Raw genomic sequence first — 24595 nt, forward strand, 5'->3', positions numbered from 1 at the left:
AACTTGATAGTTCACCAGATTTGGTGTATTGCTGTCTAAGGAACTGTGGGAAAAGGAAGGGATGCCAGAAGGCCTTCTTAAGAAGGTAGATTTCACATATTACTCAGGTTGAGGTCACTCCTAAGCAGAGTTCTAGAAAAGACAGTTTCTAAACTGCCTTTTAAAAGGGAAGAAGTGAATGAACAAGTTATGCCGTGTGAACTTTATTTCATTCTTTACTAGGTTTCTGATTGGATGAAGAGTATGCAGTGGAATTAGTGAGCATTTAGCCAAGCATTTGACATTTAATTTGTACACAGACAGGAAAATATGGGCTGAATCACTGTGAAAAAGAATCAGTTGAGGGTGTCAGTTAACACAAGACCAAGACTGTCCTTATCCTCCCATACTGATCTCTGAGTAGACCATGCCAGGAAGAAAGTGTTTGTGATGGGAAGACATTGCTCATACCCTGCCTGTGAATGAGGAAGTCATTTCCAGCCCAGACCCACAATTGGATCAGCTTTCTGATGAAGGGGGTGATGGGAGGGGGTAGACCAGTCATCCCAGGTGGACCTGAGGCCCCACAGACAGATGGTTTTAATCCCTGGTGTCACCTGCTGCAGGGGAGCAGCCTGTGCGGTTGCCATGTCTTTGAACTGCCTCCACCCACCTATTCAGAACTTTTGCATCCGTCTGGGACATCTGGAGAGATTGTACATCCAAGTCCAGGCACCCTGAAAACTTGCCTTTGTTGTGTTGAGAGCATTTTGTCTTGAAAGTGGTCAAATTGCGATAAAGCCAGGACAGACTCGGTGCTGAAGCAGAAATAATCGTGGCTGCGTTAAAAGCCTTGCAGCCGAGGCTGGCAGTGGGAGTGTTGGTTAGTGGATGACCTCAGCGGGGCTGGAGGTTGTTTGCACTGCAGACCTCTGTCTCTAAGCACGAGGCCTGTGAGTGCGTGGATTGGCACGGAGGGCAAGTTGATCAAAGTCTAGACCAGGGGCTGCCAGATATATCAGATAATAAAATAGAATCAGAAAAGACCCCGGCAAGAATAAGTCCAAAGCTATGACAGAAATTTCATTCATGGGTTTTGATTCATGAGTCTGTTTTGAATCAGAAGTAGGCGGGTTACAGAGGTAACATAAGCCACATAGGTGGCAGCAGCATGTGTTAAACAAAGAACATTCCCACCTGTGCTGATGGACAGTGTCCGCAATAATTCCTCCCCCAGGGTGACGTATCTCGCTGCTGCTTGGGTCACGTCTGGTGCTGCCTTCAGTGCTTCAGCCCCCAAATTGGGGGGCGGGGAGTTCAGAGGAGAGACAGCTGGTGCTGCCAGAGCTGGCCGAGGGCAGGGAATAACGTGTTAGTCTCCGGAGAGGGAGGCCGGTCTGCAGGAACAGGAACTATCTCCGGAGATTTGAAGAGCGCACGAGGAAGTACACTTGGACCAGCTGCGTACTGTTTCGGGGAGACAGGGTTGCGCTCAGAACGACCCTGGGTGGGGAGGCACTTTCCCCCAACTTGATGCCTCAGGGAGCGACAGCTGCTGGAGGGAGTGTCTTACCCGCTGGGGATGGGGTGGAATAAAAAGAAGATTTAAAATTCTAAATCTCAACATCTGTTTTTAGCGAATTAGACTTCATCTAAATACCTGGGAGGTTCTGGCACTGCCCCGATGTCCGAGTCGGCTGTGGGCCCAGCCGCGTCACCTGTGCCTCACCTTGTCCTCGCTTCCACTGCAGAGCCCGATGTCCCCCTTAATGGTGTCCCTCCTTAATGTGTGGGCTGCCCTTGACCATGCTCCTGGGGTTTCCTCCTTTTCTGAACCCCCTTACACATATTTGCCTTGGTATTACTTCATGATACTGACTTTATTTGCCCTCTGCCCCTCCCTCCATACATCCTTCATACATTTCATTTCATCATACTAAGGGATCTTTTATCACCCATCCAAGAATAATTGGTACTCCTGAAACCCTTACTCCTCAGTCAGGTGACAGGCATGTGCCCCAGAATCACAGTTGGTCATTTCAGGCTAAAGAACGTGCTGTTCGTGGTTGGAGCGGTTCCCCTTTGATCCCTGCTTCCTCTGCCTGAAACGGAATCACGTTCTGTGCTCATAGCAGGTGCCCTCTGAAATTCCCCCTGCAAGTTGCCCTGCAAGTTGCCGCCTGCTTCTGTTCCTGGCTTTTTTTTTTTCCAATTTATTTTTTATTTTGGGCTGTGTCAGGTCTTAGTTGCGGCAGGCGGGATCTTTCGCTGTGGCGCCCGGGCTTCTCTCTAGTTGTGGCGTGCGGGTTCTCTCTCAGGTGTGGCGCGCAGGCTCCGGGGCGCATGGGCTCTGTAGTTGTGGCGTGCGGGCTTCAGAGCGCATGGGCTCTGTAGTTTGCAGCACGCGGGCTTAGTTGCCCCACGGCATGTGGGATCTTAGTTCCCTGACCAGGGATCCAGCCCACGTCCCCTGCACTGTAAGGCGGATTCTTTACCACTGGACCACCAGGGAAGTCCCTGCTCCCGGCTTTTACACTTCCCACGCTGGCCCTGCGGCTCACCTATCCCCACTGGTACCTGAATGATTGTCAAAAACAAGAGTAGGGAAATGGATACCAGTGGTGGTAGCTTCTATTTACAAAGTGCGTGTGGTAATTGAGCACTGCCACACATTTTGTGGTCATCTCACTTGATTCTCAAACTCATGGTAAAATGATCCCATTTCACAGACGAGAAAACTGAAGGCAGAGAACTCCAAGGACTTTTCCCAAGGTCACATGGGGGATAAGGACCCCCCAGCTGGTGTGTTGCACTCCTACCTCCAGATGGACCAGGCTGGTAGCCTGCATTCAGACTGTGCATCTTGGGAGCGGTTGCAGCTAAAGCAGCCCCCAAATCTCGGGACTCCCATCTGACCACCCACTGAACCAGCTGGAGACTGAGTGCTTTCCTGGGATCTCCCACCCCAGTGAGTTCCTCTCAGATCCCTCTCTAGCAAGCAAAGGGCTTTTTCAGGGGCTTTCTCCCAGCAGAGCTTTGGCTCCTTCTTTAGGCTCCACCCAGGACAGGCGGTGTGGGGGAAGGGACTGGGATAGGGGACGCACAGGGATCAGACACAGCAGATGCTCGATCCAGGACCAGGCTCTCCCACAACTTATCACAGGAGTTTTCTTCCAAGAACTCCATGGGTCTTTCTAAACCAGCCTCCTCTCTGGATCCTGGACTGTGACCCAAGTCTGTACGCACCTGCACCCCATTCTGGGCTGGGTTCAAGTTCTCCTGCGTGGAACACTCCTGGCCACAGCTCGGGTGGCCTCTAGGGGACAGTGTTGCCTAACTCTGGCTGCCTGGCCGTCACCTGGCTGTGGGCACAGTTCTCTTAGAAGTGGATTTCACGCTGCTGAGAACTTGGATAAGATACAACTCCTCTCTCATTGTCGGGCAAAGATTTATCTTTTCATTGTAAATTAACAGCATGCCCAGAAGTGCAATTTTTTTCACCCTCAGGAAGTCTATGGTAAAAATCTCACAGGCATCCTAGAGACTATTTCTCATTCCTTTATTCAGACGTTATTTTGGGCGTCACGTGTACCACTTCGAAAGCTTAAAAATAGACTTTGTCTGACTCATATTGTATTAGATATGCATCAGTTCATCATCGCTTGGCATTGGAAATGACCTTTCTCTGAGACTTTTTCCTCCAAAATGAATGAGAATATTTCCTGTAGGACCCGACAGAGGAATTCTAAAGGGGCAGAGGCACTTTGGGCCTTTTAATCATGGATTTAAATGTAGTCTTGCTCCTTCTACCTCAGTTTTTTTCCCCTTTTCAACTGCGTGAACCCCTCCAGAGCTGGGCCCTTCCCTGGCTCCGCAGCCGGCTGGGCGGTGTGCACCCTCCACCATGGATGCGTGTCAAGATGTCCAGGCTCTTGAAGGAATTAGCTAGTTCTTTCAGAACTTACCAGGAAGAAAGGAAAGGGTTTGACCCACACATACTCTTGGCACTTTCCCCAGAACCAATGGGAAGAGAGTTCTGTAGGATCTGGACTAATTCCAGCACTTTTTCCCTCGTACTGCACTGTTTTTAGGTGTAAAAAGGTTTAAATGCGGCACAGTATTAAGTTTACCAGACTAAGTGACATATTTTGAACAATTGGTTGGAACTTGGACGTGTTTTGAAAAATACCTAGAGAAAGAACACTTCTAAAAACTTTATGATTCTTATTATCAAAATTTCTCTTACAAGAACAAAACTGTAATAGTGGCTAACATATGTTATTTTGAAGAAATATGTATCGTCTTGTTGAATCTTCTCAGTAACTCCCTGGAGTAGGCATTATTACCATGTCCATTTTACAGATGAGAATGCCGAGACATGGATCCGGGGAAGTTGCTTTAGGTCACACCCTAGGAAATGTTAAGTCAGGATTTGAACTCGGGCAATCTGGCTTCAGAACCCACGCCTCGTAATCGTTATTCCATATTACAAGAAAAGTGTTTTTTAATTATTTGTGGATAAAACACTTTTTAATTGAGATATAATTGACATTAGTTTCAGATTTACAGCATAATGATTCAGTACTCCTATATATTGTGAAATGATCACCTTCCCATGGAAGATTTTTCGTGGGAAATATGAGAGCAAATTGGGAGATTCTTTATGGTCATAATGCTTTCATCCTTCCTATTATTTATAACTGCAGCAACCAGTTTCATGGGAATTTAGAGAACAAAACAAAACAAAATGAAAAACAGGAGTATGTTATTGATTGGACCCTTAATAGATGTGCAAGGTATCAGTCCCTATTTGGTCTGTTGATGAATGGTGTTTTTTCATGTTGAAATGCGGTATCAATGTGAAGTGTGACCAGGTCTGGAGGCCTCCTTTCTGATACCGTACTGACTTTGCGCATAGGTTGGCGCTGCTAATAGGTTTGCCCATGTTGTTCAGGTCACTTCATCACCTATGGCCTCTTTTCCTTAATCTGTAAGATCACAGAGGTGAACCAGCCTCCTTCTAAAATGCCTATAATTAAAATCCTTGGATTGTATGAAATTTGATATCTTACAGAGATGGGTAAATAATATGATTCAAGTTGACATTTTAACATTTTTAGTAAAATTAACTCTTAGGACCCCAAGTACTTGACTAAAAGTAAGTTCTGTGCCAGCACTCGCCTTGTTTTTAAATTTACCTGCCCTATTTAAATACTTACTGACCTAACAGGAGCCGGCTGGCAAGACTTTGTTCTCACCTGAATACATGTTTAACAACAAAAGAACTCTTGAAAGGTTAGCTTGGATTTGCCATCATTAGTCGTTAGGGAATTGCTGATTAAAACCATAATGAGATACCCCTCATTTTGAATGGCTACAATTAAAAAGACCGACCACGTTGGTATCGGTAATGATGTGGAGGGATTGGAGCTCTCAGACACTGCCAGGGGCAGCGGGGGCCGGGGAACGTGAAATGAGCCACTTTGGAAAACAGTTTGGCATTTTGTTAAAAAGTTAAACATACACCTACCATATGATCCAACCGCTCTGCACCTAGATGTGTACCTACAAGAAAGGAAAGCACAGGTGCATACGGAGACTATACACCAGTGTGCATAGCGGCTGTGTTTGTAATGGCCCCAAACTGAAAACAACCCAGATGTCGTCAACATCTGAGTGGATAAATTGTGGCGTCGACACAGAATGGAGTATTACTCAGTAACAAAGAGGAGAGAACTGTTGATACACGCAGTAGTATGGATGAAATCTCAAAATAATTATGCGGAAAGAAGCCAGACCAAAAAAAAAAAGAGGACCTACTATATGATTCCGTGAATGTAATTCTTTTTTTAGAAAACGCAAGCTAATCTGTAGTGGCAGAAAGCAGGCTGGTGATCGCCTGGAAGGAAGACAGAGGGAGGGATTACCAGGGGCACGGGAAGACTCTTGGGGTGATGGAGCTAGTCACTGTCTTGATAGCGTTGATCTTTTCATGGGTTTACATGTGTCCAAACTTATCAAATATCGAAGTATTTTAAACTTGTGCCGTTTCTTCTGTGTCCGTCAGGCCTCAGTAAAGCAGTGGTGCTGTGTCAGCCACGAGGCCGCGTGGCCGGCAGTGTCGGGGCCCCCTCTCTCCCCGCAGCTGGGGCAGCCGTCTGTAATGTACACATACCTTACCATACGGGAGGTGATTATTCCATCCCCGGGGAAGCAGGAAGCCTTTTCTCCACGCACAAACTGCTCCCAAGCCACCAGGGCCCTTTCAGTTTAATTAATTGTCCTTTCAGTTCGCTGAATGGCTACCCAGGGACCTGGAAGAGGCAGTGGGCTTCCCAGAAGCGGTCGAGGTGCTCTGTCCCCGCCAGGCTGGAAGCAGTCCTTGTCCCAAGTAGTCTTTGCCTAGCCATGTGTGCGAACACCTTGTTAATGGTCATGACAATGAAGGTGATCACGTGTTCCCAGTATGTACTCCTGTCATCGAAGGACTGATCTGTGTCCGGGTTGACCGTGGCCTGTGTTGGGAGTGGGGACCTGGCAAGAGCCGCATCCGAATCTCCTGCCGGGCGTGGTGACGGGTTGATTTTACCACGTTATATGTTTCCTTCCTTTTGAGGGATGTAAAGCCCCCTGTCTGAGCAGCAGTTTAATAATTAGGAATGGACTGTCATGCTCTTGCTAAAAATAAAACTATGCCTCTGCTAAGTAAGAGTCAGAAGACGCATAGAAGAATGCCCGTTAACGTTTAGCAGACGTTCCAGCTGTTGGGATTTTTTTTCTGTTTCCTCTTGCACTTGGGTTGGGTCTGGGAAGGACTGGGAATGGTCGCTGCCCTCCCCTTTCCTTTCTCTCCTTTGTGACAGTCCCCTCGGGCTCTCTGCCTGGTTGTTTCTTCACCTCGCGTCCTGCTCTGTGTCCCACTGGCCGCCGGCACCCCTGCCGCCCGCCTCCCTCTCAGCTCCCTGGGAACCGCTGCCACCGGTCCCCTCCCGGCCCGGACCCCCCAGCCCCGGGGAAGCGGGAAGGGCCGGGCTCACAGCGCTGTCCCCACAGCTGTGGACATGGCTGGAGGAGCTGCAGAAGGAGCTGCTGGACGACGTGTACGCCGAGTCTGTGGAGGCCGTGCAGGACCTCATCAAGCGCTTCGGGCAGCAGCAGCAGACCACCCTGCAGGTGACCGTGAACGTGATCAAGGAAGGGGAGGACCTCATCCAGCAGCTGAGGTGGGCCACGCCCCGTCCCCGTCCCCCGTTCCCGCGCAGACGTTCTGAGATCTGCGGGGGGCTTCCCCTCCCCCTCACTTTTTGGAACCATTAGCTATAATCCTCTGTCCAACTAGGCAGAGAACGAATAGCATCCATGCATGCAAAGGAGACCAACATCACTCTCTCTCTTTTCCTTTCTCTTTTTCTCTCTCACAGTGTTTTCACTCTTACGATTTTTCTCATTATGGCATTGACTAATACGCCTCCCCAGGATTCAGGTCTTATTAATATTTCCTTTTAACAGCTATCTAGAAATTACTGAAATTTCTTTACAAACCAGATGAATTTAAACCTCCCAGGACCACGTCCTTCAGGCCCTGAGCAACCTGCTTTTCTACGGTGAGGTGGGCGTCACTCCTCTCAGAGTCCAGGCTCAGCAGGCCTGGCCTCGGGTGGCACCAGGTGACACTCAGGTGCTCCTAGTGGCAGGAAGTGGGGAGGCAGGCTGGGGCAGAGGGCATATCCCTGTCCTTGGGTCACAGGGAACCATCACGTAAATTCAGCGCCCCTGCTGGATCCCTCGGGGTAGCTTATCTCATCGCCCCTGACAGCTTCCCGTGATGCTCGCTTTTCTGAGAGTCCGGCAGACTTCCTCGATGAAGGCTCAGTTGGCTGCATTACAGCTTAACCCCACAGCTGACGTGGCTCCACCATTTGTAGTGAACGGGTGCCATCTGTTCTCTACTTACGGAGAAAAGTGGCTGAAGATGAAACTCTACGACATGACTCACATGACTGTTAGACTTCTTCTAAGAGAGGGGCTATGAAAAAGTGCCGAAGGAGTTCCTTAGCGTATGCTGAGATCAGGGAGGAAGGCCTGGCTTGTCTGGCGGGAGGGGCGGCTTATTCCGTGTTCCGAGCGGGGCAGTCCCGCTTCCCGCCGGCTTCTTCCCCGAGGCCCCAGTCGCCGGTTCTGGCCTCCGGCAGGGTGAGACTCTCCCATCCAGTTCCTATTTGTCCCTCTCTGCCCCTTCTCAGGGACTCTGCCATCTCCAGCAACAAGACCCCACACAACAGCTCCATCAGCCACATCGAGACGGTGCTGCAGCAGCTGGACGAGGCCCAGGCCCAGATGGAGGAGCTCTTCCAGGAGCGCAAGATCAAGCTCGAGCTCTTCCTGCAGCTGCGCATCTTTGAGAGGGACGCCATCGACGTGAGTGTCCCCCCCGCCCCGCCCACCCGGGCCTGCTCCCAGAGCTCCAGCACCCCTCCTCTGCCCCTCGCCTACTGCCCCAGCCTCTGTGCCGGGAGGGGGAGGGGGAGGGAAAGAGCGGCTCCTCCCAGCTTGGCCCTGGGAGATGGGGCCTGGCTCTGGGGCAGGCAGGTGGGCAGCGGGACAGACACCACACAGCAGGACAGCAACGTGAGCGAGCTTTGAGAGTGGATCCAGGCAGGGCTTCTACAAACAGGGCCACCTTGTCACCTTGGCTTGTTCATCCTTGATTGGACCCCTCAAAGCAGTCCCCTTGTCCTGGAAGCAGAAGCGCAAGCTCAGGGCAGTGATGCTCTTCCTCCCTCCTTCCCTCCCCCCCCCCGCCATTCCTCTCCCTTCAAGAGTGAGTGTTCCCAGAGCCTGTGGTCATAAGCTTGTACGTCCCAGGAAACCCCATTTTTTCCCCACAGAAGTGTTCTCAGGCGATCTGTAATTCTTACCTAAAAAATGGACTTTTGCACCTTATATGTGACTGGGAGAAAGAAGGACAGGTTTCTTTTCTTTTTCTTTTCTTTTTTTTCAGAAAAAGGTTTCTTTTCTTTTTCTTCTTCTTCACAGAAATGTTCTCAGGCGATCTGTAATTCTTACCTAAAAGATTGACTTTTGCACCTTATTTGTGACTAGGAGAAAGAAGGACAGGTTTCTTAAGAGGGCGGTTCTTAAATTCTCTGCCAGGCAAGATCTTTTATTTTTGAACTTGATGAAGTACAAGCAGAAGTAAGTATAATTGGATGACGCTGAATCTGTGTGTGAAATATGATAAAAGGAACCAAAACTCTGTGGGTGAGACTGGCTTCCTGGAGCCAGTGGGCTTCATGCCGCTGCTGGCAGGGACCTGCTGCCTGTCCAGGTACCTCCAGGCACCCCAGGTGGCCCATGCCTGGCGGCCAGAATCTGTAGAGCCTGCTGTCTCCGTATCTATCACTTGTCCTGCGTTCAGAACAGGGACTTGAGGGCAGTGGGGTCTGGACCGAGGCGCCATCGAAGGCAGAGGGATGGCAGGGCTGCTGCAGCTCAGGGGGACCGTCTGCCCGAAGTGGGCCTTGGAGCTCGTCCCTTGGTCCCGCCCCGAGTGGTGGTTTGGTGTGTGTGCCTCTCACAGGGGCCTTTGGTTGCCTGCTTGTCTAATCTTCCATCAGTGTTTTCATTAAAGAAAGGCCGTCTTGGCTGTTTCATTGTCATCACTGGTTGATGACAAGAAAGGAGTCAAACCCTGCACATGTTGCCCGGTAACAGCTACTCAAGGGCTCTGGTCTTAACCTTCCCATCCACGTGGAGCCACATGAAGAAGAGGTGCGCTGGTCTCAACTCACGGTGCCGCGCCACAGCTGCCAGTTTGCAGCGTTTGGGGGTAGCCAGGGTCGGGCGCATCATTGGGGGGTAGCCAGGGTCAGGGCGCATCATCGGGGGGTAGCCAGGGTCAGGGCGCATCATCGGGGGGTAGCCAGGGTCAGGGTGCATCATCGGGGGGTAGCCAGGGTCAGGGCACATCATCGGGGGGTAGCCAGGGTCAGGGCGCATCATCGGGGGGTGACCAGGGTCAGGGCGCATCATCGTGGGGTAGCCAGGGTCAGGGTTCATCATCGGGGGCTAGCCAGGGTCAGGGTTCATCATCGGGGGCTAGCCAGGGTCAGGGTGCATCATCGGGGGGTAGCCAGGGTCAGGGTGCATCATTGGTGGGCGTCCAGGGTCAGAGTATATTATTGGTGGTCAGCAAGGGTCAGGGTGCATCATTGGGAGCTGGCCGGGGTCAGGGTGCAGCGCTGCATGAACAGAAGAGCCAGCGTGGCTGCCTTCCTCTCAACCTCCACTTCGTAGGAATTGCTCCTGGTGACTTAGCTGCTTACTGAATAGTTTCGATCAAGAAACACAGAGCAATCAGAAGTATTATTGGAAGTTTTCTTTCCAGGACATTTTGATATTTGAAATAAAATATTGGCTTTACTTGTATTAATGTTATCGCAAAGGGAAAAAATTTTTTTTATTGTATTTCTACTTTCATAAAACTACTGTTTTAAAACGTAGATCAGGAACCAAAAACATACATTTTCCCCACATGATAGCCACAGAGTTCCACATGGCCTCAACAAAGCCACCGCTCTCGGCCAGGGATAAGGGCTTTCCTAAGCTGGGAACGTAACCCTGCAGTTCAGTCACAGACCAGCTAAAATATAGTTTAAAAGCTTTTAAATGTCACAGCCTGAGAGCCTCTGTTCTCTGGAGTAATCCTGAAAATGTGAAAAGCTGAGCAGTTTAGGCTCTGCAGGGATTTCCTCTCCTGTCTGGGAAGATGCCCCCTCTGACTGCCCATAGGAGGCATGGAGTTATCTTTGTGGCAGAAATTCATCTGTTACCTGGTCAGTGAGAAAAATCCCCCGTATCACTTGTATTTCAGTTGAAACAGCATTTCCATCTCTCAGAAGTGGAACAGGGTTTCTTATGGCTTAGAATATTGCTATTTCAGTCTCCAAATATTCCATATAAAATCTGCTGTGTTGGTCTAAAAAGAACAACAAAAGCCTTACACTAGCATCTTGTGACAGTTTAGTTATGGAGAACAGTCATAACTACCTGCATTTAGAAAGGAAAACAGACTTTCTAAAAGTTCGGGGCTACATTAAAAAAAATTGTGTCAAAGTTATTTCTTCAAAGAATCTCTGTTCAAAAAAGCCTTCCACTTTCTGGAGCTTTGTTTGTGCCACAGATTTCTTTTCTTGGCTTGTGTGGTTATTAACAATGCTGAACGTGAGGGCAGGATTTTTCCTGATGATCCTGGATCCTGACCATCGCCAGCGTTTCTCTGTGCTCAGTGAGTGTTTTTGAATCTTGCTGCTTTTAGCATATCGACCTTTGTTTATTGTCCATTTCTTGAGTGTTTTTTGAGCCTAATGTTGTCTCCATGAGGCACTGTTGCTGAGTCTGTAACTCACCACCACACCTAACTCTCTTCTCCCTCAGTGTCAGAAAACAAACAAACATTAAGAAAGAAAATTCCTGGACTCCCCTGGTGGTGCAGTGGTTAAGAATCCGCCTGCCAATGTAGTGGACACGGGTTCGATCCCTGGTCCGGGAAGATCTCACATGCCGCGGAGCAACTAAGCCCGTGCGCCACAGCTACTGAGCCTGCGCTCTAGAGCCCGCGAGCCACAACTACTGAGCCCACGAGCCACAACTACTGAAGCCCGTGCACCTAGAGCCCGTGCTCCACCACAAGAGAAGCCCGCGCACCGCAATGAAAAGTAGCCCCCACTCACCACGACTAGAGAAATCCCATGCACAGCAGCAAAAGACCCAACGCAGCCAAAAATAAATAAATAAAATTAATTAATTAATTTTTAAAATTCCCCTTAGAATAGAAATAAAGATTAAAGTTATGGTAATTTCCTTCCTTTTAAAAAATATTTTTCTCATAGCCTCTTGGTTTGTGTCTAATTTGGCATTGTTTAAAATGATTACTTTATCAACTGATATAATTTAATAAATTAATATAATGTGCACATATATTATGGAGACCAAGTAATAAAAGGAAGAAATCAGGAAGATTTGGGCAATAGGAATTTGGAGAAGCCTTAAGATGTTTATTACTTCCCATCTCCCAGCTGGATTCTGTGTAAACTCTCTCACATTCTCAAATTCTCAAACTAATTTCCTTACAGCTCCTGTGGACAAAGTAAATGAGGATCCATGGGAAATGCTATTTCATTGAAGTGTGGAGTATAATATTCTTTCACAAGAAGTTTTTCTCCTCCTTTCTGGATTTCATAATTTTTGGTCTTAGTTTTTAAAAAGTATAGCATGAAAGTTTTCAAACTACACAGGAGTAGCGAGAATAGTACAATGACCTTCCAGATGCCTGTCCTGTAAATTCAACATGAGTTTGCCCCTCTTACGTCAAGTATCCTCTTGCTATTGCTGTGCTGTAGTGTTGCAGAGGAAATCTTTGCCAGCTGATCATGTTTCAATCCTAAAGGCTTTGTGAATATCTCTAAAAAATAGGCCATTTTCTTGCATAACCACATCCTAAGCACCTCGCCGTTAAGAGTGATGCTTTGTTGTCTGCTAATACCCAGCCTCTGTTCAGATTTCTGCAAGTACTGCAGAGAAGAGGCACATGGGGTCTGCCCCTGCGTTTGGTGGTTAGCCTTTTCATCTAGAATCCTCCCCCCATCCGCCCTTCTCTTTTTCCCCTGTTGTGACTTGTTGAAATAACGTTCAGTTGTCAGAGGAACCAGGTCCCTCGTTTTGCATTTTCTCACTTGATCTCTGGTAGGCTGTTTAACTGCTGGTCTTTCTTCGGCATTTCCTGTAACCTTAGAAGGCAGATGGGAAGACCCAGTCAGGTTCGGGTTCATTTTGGTACCAGAAGCTGTGCAGGTGGCTCAGTATGGTTGCTCCTGTCAGGAGGCGTGTGCTGTCTGGTCCCACATCTGCAGGGATTCTGCGGGCGGTCTTTGGGGCAGGAGGTGCAGCCTGGTCCCTGTCAGCCTCTCGGGATAGTTCACTGGGCGCTGATGACTTTTACCTGAACAGGTGTTGTAGTAGTAGTTTTTTTTTTTTGGTTACAAAGAAGTTTTTTAATTTTATTATTTCTACATTTAATAGCTAGATTTAACTGTAAAGAGGAACTTTCCTTCATCATTGTGTGCTTAAATAATTAATTTTCTCCTTTAAGAACCAATTTTGTGGATGAAGGTTGGTTCCCTTTAATCAAAACCAGAGAGCTTTTCATTAATTTCTGGCTTTTTAGCTCTTTTTTTAACATCATTAGGAATTAATGGACTTCGTATATTCCGTGTATTTTTTTCAATTGTGGAAAATTTTTTTAGGGTCTAATGGTCCCAGCCACTGGCTCCGGTGTCCTTTTGACACAGTCACCTTATTCTCTTCCTTCCCTGCCTGGCACAGTGAGGCGTCACAGCAGGTATTTATTTTTTAAGTCTTGGTCCTAAGCAGATACTTTCCTCTGTCAGATCATCTCAGACCTTGAGTCTTGGAACGACGAGCTTTCTCAGCAAATGAATGACTTTGACACGGAGGACCTCACAATAGCAGAGCAGCGCCTGCAGCACCACGCGGACAAGGCTCTGACCATGAATAACCTGACCTTCGACGTCATCCACCAAGGGCAGGACCTCCTGCAGTATGTCAACGAAGTGCAGGCCTCCGGTGAGCAGCGCGTTCCGCCCTGGGACGGGTTTCGTGTCCCCGCAGGAACGCATCCGGTTCCTTTCAGGGTGTGCGCAGGTCACTTACCCCTGTGATTGCGGTGTTATAAATACCTGCTCTCTGAAAGGAAACGTTTTGCTTTCTTTCACCCACATAATATGATCACATTTAACATTGACTAGTGTACGTACCCTTAATATTCCTGCATGTTATTTCAAGTGGCACGAACTTTAGTTTTACAAATTATATATTGTTGGATCTCCACGAATGAAATGTAAACCCCAAGAAAATATTTTCATGTCCTTTATTTTTTTCTTAGTTTTATATTTTACCAGCAGATGTCACTATAGGCTCAAAAACGTAGAGGGAACTGTAGTGTTAGAAACTTAGCAACAACCTGTGTCCTACGTTACTCATTTTACACAAGTCAAACTAAATGCTTCCTCAAGCGTGAACGGGTATACAGTGGATAACAACGGAAACAAACCGAAGTTTGTGCATTTAAAAAGGACTCACTTTCACCAGATATCAGTGTAGGAGCAGAAGTAGATTGATAGGAAATGGGTTTGCTTTGATTAGCTGTACGTCATATTTGGCTTTGGACCACATCGAATTTATCCTCTGAGACATGCTCGGAGGCAGGCATAAACCTCCTCTGCTGCCTCTGACCTCCTCAAACTTGGCCTTCACAGTAATGGCTTGGCCCGGCGCCGGGCAGGTAGTTCACAAATGCAGCATGTACGTCATGCTCCCTTAAGAACAGGCTGAGTTACGGTTTTCTCAGGGTACATGCCCAGTAGTGGGATTGCTGGGTCGTATGGTAGTTCTGTTTTTAGTTTTTTAAGGGAACTCCATATTGTTCTCCATAGTGGCTGTATCAGTTTACATTCCCACCAGCAGTGCAAGAGGTTCCCTTTTCTCCACACTTTCTCCAGCATTTATTGTTTGTAGATTTTTTGATAATGGCCATTCTGACCTGTGCGAGGTGATACCTCATTGAGTTTTGCTTTGCATTTCTCTAATGATTAGTGATGTTGAGCATCCTTCCATGTGTTGTTGGCAATGTGTATCTTCTTTGGAGAAACCCATAATTCAAAAAGAGTCATGTACCACAATGTTCATTGCAGCACTATTTACAACAGCCAGGACATGGAAGCAACCTAAGTGTCCATCGACAGGTGAATGGATAAAGAAGATGTGGCACATATATACAATGGAATATTACTCAGCCATAAAAAGAAATGAAACTGAGTTATTTGTAGTGAGGTGGATGGACCTAGAGTCTGTCATACAGAGTGAAGTAAGTCAGAAAGAGAAAGACAAATACAGTGTGCTAACACATATATGTGGAATCTTCAAAAGAACAATGGTTCTGTTGAACCTAGGGGCAGGACAAGAATAAAGATGCGGATGTAGAGAATGGACTTGACACGGATGGTGGGACGAAGCTGGGACGAAGTGAGAGAGTGGCATGGACATATATACACTACCAAACGTAAAATAGCTAGCTAGTGGGAAGCAGCTGCATAGCACAGGGAGATCAGCTTGGTGCTTTGTGACCACCTAGAGGGGTGGGATAGGGAGGGTGGGAGGGAGACGCAAGAGGGAGGGGATATGGGGATATATGTATATATATAGCTGATTCACTTTGTTGTAAAGCAGAAACAAACTAACACACCACTGTAAAGCAATTATACTCCAATAAAGATATTTTAAAAAAAACAAAAAGAAAAGAACCGGTTGAAGTGCTGTTTGAATTCCGGGCCTCCCTTCAATGTCCGCAGGCGTGGAGCTGCTTTGCGACAGAGACGTAGACATGGCCACCCGGGTCCAGGACTTGCTGGAGTTTCTCCACGAGAAGCAGCAGGAGCTGGATTTAGCAGCCGAGCAACATCGGAAGCACCTGGAGCAGTGTGTGCAGCTCCGCCACCTGCAGGCCGAAGTGAAGCAGGTAAACGAATGTGCGGAGTGAAGGGGACCCAGCCGACAAGCGAGCGCTCGATGAGTGCTCTCCTGGTAGCTCGGATGTGTAAGCCTTGGGGCAGATTGTCCCTGATCAGAACACAGCTGTCCTGGTGTAGAATACAACACACCCCCGACACACCACAGCTAGTGTGTAAAATTGAGCCAGTGCCTGGGCAGCTCTGTGTTTACTCTGGAGTGGAGAAGCCTTCGTCACCCAGCAACTGGTCACTTGAGAGTCACCTCCACTTAGCTTGTTTTGTTATTGGTCGTCTCTTGCCTGAAACCCTGACCACGTTGCTTCCCGGGCTGAATAACTATATGATTTATTTTTTTTCCCCAAATAGACTGTTATCAGTCTGGCCGGGATCACAGGCTGTGTATGGCTTGGGTCTTCTTGTGTTCTCAGGATACGATACTCCCATCTCCCAGATAGCATGGCAAAATAAAAATGGGACATTTGGAAGAGATTGCTTTTGGTTCAGTGCCAGTGGGATTCCGTGCATATGTATATTTAGCATGTCTGTGACATTTTATCACGTGAGCAGGGAGACCATGGAAGTATGGCTTTCTGGGATTCTTGTAGTTGTGTAGAAAGGCATCTGTTTGTTTGATTGGAGGGGCTTAATGGTTGCCAAATGGCTACTGTAGCCCCAACTATCACCTCCACGTTCCAGGTATCAGGAAGGGAAAAGCATATCAAGAAAGAGGCAGCACCTGGATCAGAAAAGAAATGTGTTCCCCAAATGGCCCAGAAGCCCCTGCTTTGATCTCAGTGACTAGAATTGTGTCATATTTGCAACCAAGCTGTCATAGGAGCTGAGAACTGGCTTTATTTTAAGCTCTTTCCCAAGTTGGGATTTTCTGAGTAAAGGACATGAAGAAACTAGGTACTGGTTAAGTAACCAGCAGTTTCTGTCACAAATGATTACCCAGAATGACCTTCCACATCCCTGTGGCTTCCATGGTCAGAACTGACTTCTCATTCTGTGATGCTAAGAATCTGGTGGTGTGGCCCTGAGCATTAGCCAACAGCTAAATTCATCCTTGGGTCAGTGTGCTGTCTTAACACTGACTCTAAAGTGGAAAATACATTAGTGACATCAAAACAGTTCCCTTATCAAGCACTTTGCTAATTCTGCATGTCCATGAGGCCTAAAAGGAGTGAAAGATATATATTTTTGAGTGTCAGGGAATTCTTTGCAATTGTAGGTTTTCTCGTATGTGATCCTCAGTCTGTTTTGACCTGTGGATGAATGATCGATCCTCCGGACTCTCCACCTCTTCCAGCTCCCACTTGAAACTAAACATGACAGAATTAATTTTAAAATGCAGCACTTAACGATCAGATACCAGGGAAGGGTAGCAGGCTGTTGCCAGTAGGATCACGAGGAAACCCCTGCTTCGTAGCTAAGTGAGCAGCTCGACCGCCGCGCACTCGGACTGCGTCACTGCTGGTCCATGGCCTGGATGCCCCAGAGGGGCTGCTGCATGGAGTTCCCTGTGTCGTGTTTCAGGTGCTGGGCTGGATCCGGAACGGAGAGTCAATGCTGAACGCCGGGCTCATCACGGCCAGCTCGTTGCAGGAGGCGGAGCAGCTGCAGAGGGAGCACGAACAGTTCCAGCACGCCATCGAGGTGCGGACGCCCGGCCTGGCCTCGGAACCCGGCCTCTCCAACCTCAGGACCAGCCTGTTAAGTCCCCTCACGCGGCACTGACCCTGGGAGCCGAAGGGGGTTCGGTGGAACCCCAAACGGCTGCGCTTACGAGCCTGCAGTTCGTTACAAGAGGGGGAAGCAGTCTGGCAACTGCAGTGATGGGAGGCTGTCCATGCCCACCAGGGCGACCTCACCGCAAGGGTCCCAGAGGCCGGGGGTGGCTCTTGCTGTCCCCTTGCTGTCAGGGCCCTGGCAGGATGCACCTCACCTGTCGGGAACATCTCGGCACCAGGGAGCCCGAGCTGGGGTCTCAGCTGAGGTTTTTCACGTTTTGCTGATGTTATAGACACAGTTGCTGCTGTGTAACCGGTCTTGAAAAATCAGGGCACTCGGGGTGGATCTTCAGGACCGGGTGCCAATCACCAGTTCCCTTTCCCCCATAAACAGTGCTGTGCACAGAGCTCCTGTGACCCTGGGGAAAAGCAGCGTCCCTCACCAGAGGGTTTTGTGCCTCGACGGGGTCAGTGCTGTGCCGGGACTTGAGCAAAATGGCTCGGCCAGTCACTCTCACAGCATATGGATTAATTCATTTTAGAGTATTTTTGGAGGGTTGGGGGAGTTAATGATTGTGACAGGTGGTCTCAAGGCACAGACAAGGGAAAGAGAGCATTTGATGATAGAAAACTTGTTTCCTGCTCTAGTTATATACATATTCTCAGCCAGAGATGAAAACCAAAGAAATTACCATTAATGTCTTCCCTAGATTAATTTACTCTCAACTATTCAGCGCCAGTGGACAGACACTAACACTTCTCCCTGAAGCCCAGACTCTGGGTGAATCTTGTGAAAATCTTACCCTGTGCCAAGTGCCTTCTAGTAATTAAATCACTGGTGTGCCTCACCGTCTGGGTAACGGACAGGATTACGCTGGGTACAGTGTTTTATGGGGCCATTAGTACCACTTCAGGTGAAATGCAAAATTTTGCCATTGTTTAAAAAAAGAGAAAACTCTGTGTCCACAGAGACCCATGTGCTTCCCCCTGACGGCTGCCCTGCCGGGCCCTCTGGTTTCCCCGAGGAACCTGACCTCAGCCCCTCACAGAAGCTTCTAGTGAGGATGCGAGAGCAGGAGTTGTTACCGGATTTGCCAGTTTGTTTTCATAGATGCATTGTCTGGCATGGACCTCCAGAGAACACAGTTGGTTCATTTTTAGCTTTTAACTGTGTTTCTCTCTTTCTCTTTTTTTGAATCGGTAGTTTTCGAAAACCTTTTACTCGAGTCCAGAGTTTAAGGTAAAAGTGAAATAAAGAGCATTCACTTAGGCCACCTTTTTCTCCACTTGTTCATTAGCCCCTGGCTGCTATTACAAGAAGAATCAACAGGAATAATAAACTTGGAACATTTCAACAGCTTTTTTAGAATATCGGCTGCTAAGGGTTTTTCCTGCTATCTCTCAAAAGCTGGAAAGTCCACAACCAAGACCCCATTCTGGAAAGTCCTAAGGCATTTCATCATTCCCTGGATAAATATAAATAGTTGTTGGTAGGCGTAAAAGCTTTTTTTTAACTAACCTGTCAGCTGTGGTTTTCGAAGCGTCCTAGTGAGTGTTAACTGAAGTCGTTCCCGTAAAAGCGAGCAGACGGAAGAGCTGCGGCCTTCCCGCTCCTTCCCCGTGAGTGCGCGACACCCCCACTGAAGAGCTTTCCGCTCTCTCCCCCCCTTAGAAGACCCACCAGAGCGCACTGCAGGTGCAGCAGAAGGCAGAAGCCATGCTGCAGGCCAACCACTACGACATGGACATGATCCGGGACTGTGCCGAGAAGGTGGCCTCGCACTGGCAGCAGCTCATGCTCAAGATGGAGGACCGGCTGAAGCTGGTGAACGCGTCCGTGGCCTTCTACAAGACCTCGGAGCAGGTAGGGCTCCCCGCCGCTGCCGCCTGCTGAGCCTGACTGCACGGCACGGCTCAGTCCTTACCTCGCCGGTCAGTCCTGGGCCAGTCGAGCAGAGAAAAGCGGCATTATGGGATTAAGATTATTCCTGCTTCCCTTACATATCAAAGAGAGCAGGTCGGAAAGGATCTGAGGAGATGTCCCTTTTCCTCTCATTTAAATGGATGGCCTGACACAGGGCAGAGAGAGGCGGGAAATTCACCTTGTATCTTGGCCTTGTTCTGAAAGCCTGCATGGCCGCACGCCAGGTGGCGGTCCCGGCCCTCGGGCCGGCACTCGTCATCCCATGGGTGCCGAGTGGTCCCTCTGAGCCCAGATTCTCTCCTGCCGCAGGTCTGCAGTGTCCTCGAGAGCCTGGAGCAGGAGTACAAGAGAGAGGAGGACTGGTGTGGGGGGGCCGACAAGCTGGGCCCCAACTCCGAGACGGACCACGTCACCCCGATGATCAGCAAGCACCTTGAGCAGAAGGAAGCGTTCCTGAAGGTACGGAGCCGGCCTTCCGGGTGTGGTGCCTCAGTGACGGGGTTCGCAGCCCCCCCGAGGGTCCACCTGAGCCGGTGGGGCGTCCGGACCGTCAGTCCCGCAGCTGCGGCCACTCCTCCGGCCCCGCCTGCCTCGCAGCGCCCCTGCCCTGGAGAGAGATCGCGGTGACCCTGCCTCAGCCATAAGTCAGCTGATTGGAGATCTTAAAATCTTGTTTCAGTTGTCATTTGTACTCTCCTTCTAGTTTCCACAGGCAGAGAGCTAGATAGAAACCTGTGTGCATAAAGATCGGGTGGAAGTCACAATACCAAGTGATCCTGAACAGACACGCAGAGAGATTGATTTGGGGGAACAAAAATGCCTAGAGCTTAAAATAATCTTCCTTTGGAAATTCAGCCTTTTGAGGAATAAAGACTGTCTCAGAACACGTGTGAGCCCAGTGTAGAGTGGACACAAAGCAGGAACACCCCTTGTGGTTCACAGGACCAGTTACTAATACTGTACTTATTCAGGAAGTGTTTCCTGCAAGAGAAATTTAATCCCATTCAAGGCCTGGCTGAAAGTTTTAACTCTGAGAAGCTTTAATGAGGCACTTATCAAGCCTGCTTTGTCATTTGTATATATAGTCCATACCTGAGTTACTGGTATGCTTTGCAACAATTAAATTTTAAACAGCGGTCAAAATGTTTAGGTACATTGACTTTGAATGTTTCCACGTTGCATTCTTTCACTTGTGAAAAAGTTCTCCTGAGGTTCTGCTGGTGGCCACTCAGACCTATGAAAACTAGGTGTGGTGTTTACTTTCCATGTTACTTGGTTTAGTTTTCCTCCTTGCTCCAGCATCCTGACCTCTCTGACACCATTTCCTGTCACATTTAATCATTTCTGTTTCTGTTTCATTTCTGAAGGTGATCCTCTGAGCTGACAGAGAGTTATTGTTTAGTCTGGGAGAACAAATTGTAACTCTTTGAAAATTCTTACCTGGTAACTTATTATGAGCTTCCACCACAGAGATTTTCTTTTTAAGCAAATCAAGGTTGGAAAACAGTTGGAGCTTCCCAGGGTCATTAGTTGTAACGATTCCAAACAGGACCTGAAAGCCCCACCCCTGCTTGTCGGTGCTGTTTAAGTTTAGGAAAGGTCCACCTTTACTGGGATGTTTTGAGGTGGAATCGTTACAATTGCCTCTCTTTCTCTGGAATCCATTTAGTATAAAACAAAATTACATACTACTTAGTTAATATAATTAAGAAAGATATTTAGGTAAAATTACAAAACAAAAATAATCACAGACCTGGTCAGATTCTTTCATTCAACTAGGATTATGTCTTTGGTGTATTGGATATCTTTAAACTTATTATGGAAGTTTAAAAATGCTTATGGAAATTAAGAGAAAGGATAATGAACCCCCATGTACTTCTCACCCAGCTTCAATAATTACCAACATATGGGCATATGCCCACCTTAACTGGATTATTTTAAATTCTAGATATTACACCATTTTATTTATAAAGACCTCTGTGTGTATCTAAGCATTAAATTCTACCTTTCTAAAACCATTCTACAACCACAATACCATTATTGGACCTGAAAAATTAACAGTAACTCTTATTTTATGTAAAATCCAATGGTGTTCACATTTCTCTGATTGTCCCATAAATGTGTTTTTATACGTGGTCTTGATCAAAATCCAAACAAGACCATGCATTGATTTGATTGGTATGTCTCTTAAGTCTCTTTCAGTCTAAATCCCACCCTCCCTTTTATTAGCATTTGTTAATTGAAGAAATAAGTTATTCATACTGTGGAATTTCCCTCATTCCGGATTTGGTAATTGCATCCTGTGGAGTCATTTAGCACCATCCCGGATTCTCTACATTTCTGTTAGTTGTATTGAGGGCCTTGACCCGGTTCAGGTTTAAGTGAGTGTGTGGGGGTACACTTAGGGTACCTGATGGGTGGTGTTGTGTACTTCCAACGGCATTGCTCCAGGACACACACAGGTCTGCTTCTCCGGCTGTCTCTGTGACGTGAGGGTTTTTCAGTGCTTCAGACGTCGTAAGTCCACGTCATCCATTGTGTACTTCCCCATCAGCCTTTCACCCACTGGGTTTGGTAGCCAGTGGTGATATTGTTTCATTAGGAGTTGCAAAATGGTGGCATTCTGTCATTCTTTCTGCCTTGATTAGCTGCAGTTATTCCCTCCTCAGCTATTTGGTTATGCTAAAATAGAGTTGTCCCAAAAAAGGGTGGGGGGGGAGGTAAATGCTTGATTCCTTCCCATTGTTTATGGTTTTCAGAATAATGATCTGTTGCCCTAGCAACCTCTGCGTATGATTAATTTGTTCTTTTAGTATCACCCTGGATTTTAACATTTGGCGTGTTTCAATCAGTTACAGTCATTTATCTTTCTGTATTCAACTTGTCCCACTAGTGGGAGCCCCTTCAAGTCAGGTTGGCTCAGATGTCCTTTTGATGTAACCCTAGCAGTCTTTACGGCTTCCTTGCTGTTTGGAATGACAACTTATTTCGGTCTTATCAGTAGAGACTCATGATGTATTTTTCTCTTAATTTAAAAAAAAAAAAAAAAAAAAAAAAAGGTGTTGCAGCTCCATCTACTGAAAAGGCCTAGGAACGATGACCAGCCCAATGATAACGAGCATCCCTAGTGCCCACATTGTGGGCTTTCAGTGCCATTTACCACAAGAAGGAGACCGAGCTCCTTGAAAAAAAGATTGATTCCAGATCTGGGCTAGGAAATGTGCAAGATATTTCCAATTCTATTATAATTAAGGGATTTTTTTCCTGAACCATTTTGATTTCATATTTATATCTCTTTTCTCTTAAATAAAACTTTTTTAAATACATGAATGAAATTACTTATTCGGTTTACAAACATGGAATATCAGTTTTCTATTACCACAATAACAAACCACCCCACAATTCAATGGCTTAAACCAAGGGTTAGCAAGCTAAGCCCTGAGGGCTAAATCTGGCCACTCCCATTTATCAGTCGAGGCCACTTTCATCTACAATGGGCAGGTTGAGTAGCTGCAACAGAGAGATCGAGCCCACATGACTCGGAGAGCTGAAAATATTTACTGTCTGCCCTTTACAGACATCCCGGTGCAGCTTAGCCAGGTCCTCCGACTCAGTGTTTCTCCCAAGACTGTGATCAAGTTGTTGGTCAGGGATGTGGTCACCTCAAGGCTCGACTAGGGAAGGGCTTTACTTCCTCTCGGGCTGCAGGCCACGGGTCACCCTCAGTGTCTGGCCACCTGGACCTTACCATGGGGCAGCTCTCAACATAGCAGCTGGGTTCAGCAGAGCAAGGGCTCCAAAACAGATTTTTTTTTAAGTTGAAATAGGATTTATCCTATGTATTCTCCAGACACAGATTGACCAGATGAACACTTTAGATTAAGACCTATGTTAGAGCCACGTGATGTCATCCATATACACTGAAGATGCATGTCTGTATGAGTCACATGAACACGTTGCTCTGTATTATTTCTTAGGCTTGCACGCTTGCTAGGAGGAATGCAGATGTCTTCCTGAAATACCTGCACAGGAACAGCGTGAACATGCCTGGAATGGTGACACATATCAAAGCCCCTGAACAACAAGTGAAAAGTGAGTACACCTAGGAGTCAGCTGACGGATGAGCTTGACAAGACACGTTCTAAAATCTTGGTCCAGGGCTTCCTTTGGAATGTCCTTTTCATATCATTAAAGTTCTCCTAAGTTATCTTATTTTAATAATAAAATATTAAACAAATATATAGCTTGATAATTTATTGAATAAAGTTGAAGAATATAAATAGGGAGAAAATGCAGCATGCTCAGGGTATTTATTGGCATCGACTGTTTTGTTAAAAGTAAGTGAAAATATAAATCGGGAAAAAATGAAAGCGAGAATTATCTACAGGCCAAATACTTTTAAAAGTTTAAATCACAAAAATTATATACCCATTTCATTGCTATAATGTATCAGTTTTATATACTTAAAGCATTATTAATAAAAGCAAATTGCCAAAGAATGTTATATAGATAGATGGGTATCATTTGAGTTTAAAAATGTACAAAACTGTACACACACACACACACATACACACACACACACACACACACACACACACGCGCATAGAAAAAGACCTGGGAACAATTATACTAAACTGTAAGTAGGGTTGTCATGGGTGGAAGTTAAGGGTACTGACGATTTTTATGCTGTAGAATTCTGATTGAATATTTTGCAGTGAAAATACATCCAGGTGATACATCATTTTAAACTTAATCATAATTTTTTTTACAAGTTTAATTGAAATGACATGGAAGTGGGTCCTCAGAAAATGAGGAGAATTGTTGAAAACAGTCTCGGTATTCAGGCCCTGTTCTATCAGCTTTAATCCTCACCTGAGCTTCAGTCCTGCCCCAGGCAGAGGCTACGGAAATAAGAGACTAGAAAAGACTTACGCTCGTTTTCCTTTCATTTAAGTGGTAGCTTATTTTTTGACAGGCTTCAAATTTCAGTGCCAATTTGCTTCACTAAACTAGTTCACTTTTCAGTCGAGCAAAGATAATGTAACAGGACCAACCAGTGAGCTGGCGGGTACATGCTGCTCGCAGGCTCCTGTTTCTCACAAAGTACTCAGCCTGTGAGGAACTTGGTAAATATTTGTGGAGAGGTTATTATTTTTAAAGTTTTCCAATAAAGTTATATTCCAGGTACCACTTATTTGATTTGCAATTTCAGCCAGGGAATCTTTTTCTGAAGTTTTTTTTATCTGTTTACTTTGTAAACTTCTAGAGTAAAACAGACTCACTGTAAAGAATGTTTAAAGTGTACAAATGTATATAAATTACCTAAATTCCTTTGCCAGTGGTAACCACTGTGAAGACCTTTTTGTGCATCCTTC

The 24595-nt window shown here is 46.9% G+C and overlaps 1 protein-coding gene across 3 annotated transcripts in view; it reads left to right on the forward strand.

Annotated features, from left to right (window-relative positions):
• TRIO (trio Rho guanine nucleotide exchange factor) overlaps positions 1 to 24595 on the forward strand; it is a 372400-nt gene that overhangs the window by 223883 nt on the left and 123922 nt on the right. For all 3 annotated transcript variants that reach the window (XM_089908686.1, XM_089908685.1, XM_089908687.1), the window contains exons 12-19: positions 7033 to 7202; positions 8223 to 8397; positions 13428 to 13623; positions 15408 to 15574; positions 17103 to 17222; positions 18969 to 19160; positions 19530 to 19679; positions 23198 to 23312. In XM_089908686.1, coding sequence (XP_089764812.1) covers positions 7033 to 7202; positions 8223 to 8397; positions 13428 to 13623; positions 15408 to 15574; positions 17103 to 17222; positions 18969 to 19160; positions 19530 to 19679; positions 23198 to 23312 — 1285 coding nt within the window. The remainder of the gene's footprint in view (positions 1 to 7032; positions 7203 to 8222; positions 8398 to 13427; positions 13624 to 15407; positions 15575 to 17102; positions 17223 to 18968; positions 19161 to 19529; positions 19680 to 23197; positions 23313 to 24595) is intronic.

The sequence above is a fragment of the Delphinapterus leucas genome, chromosome 3 (assembly GCF_059928025.1).
Source record: "Delphinapterus leucas isolate spDelLeu-1000000601 "Yukka" chromosome 3, BTC_Dleu_Yukka2, whole genome shotgun sequence".
Lineage (NCBI taxonomy): Eukaryota > Metazoa > Chordata > Mammalia > Artiodactyla > Monodontidae > Delphinapterus > Delphinapterus leucas.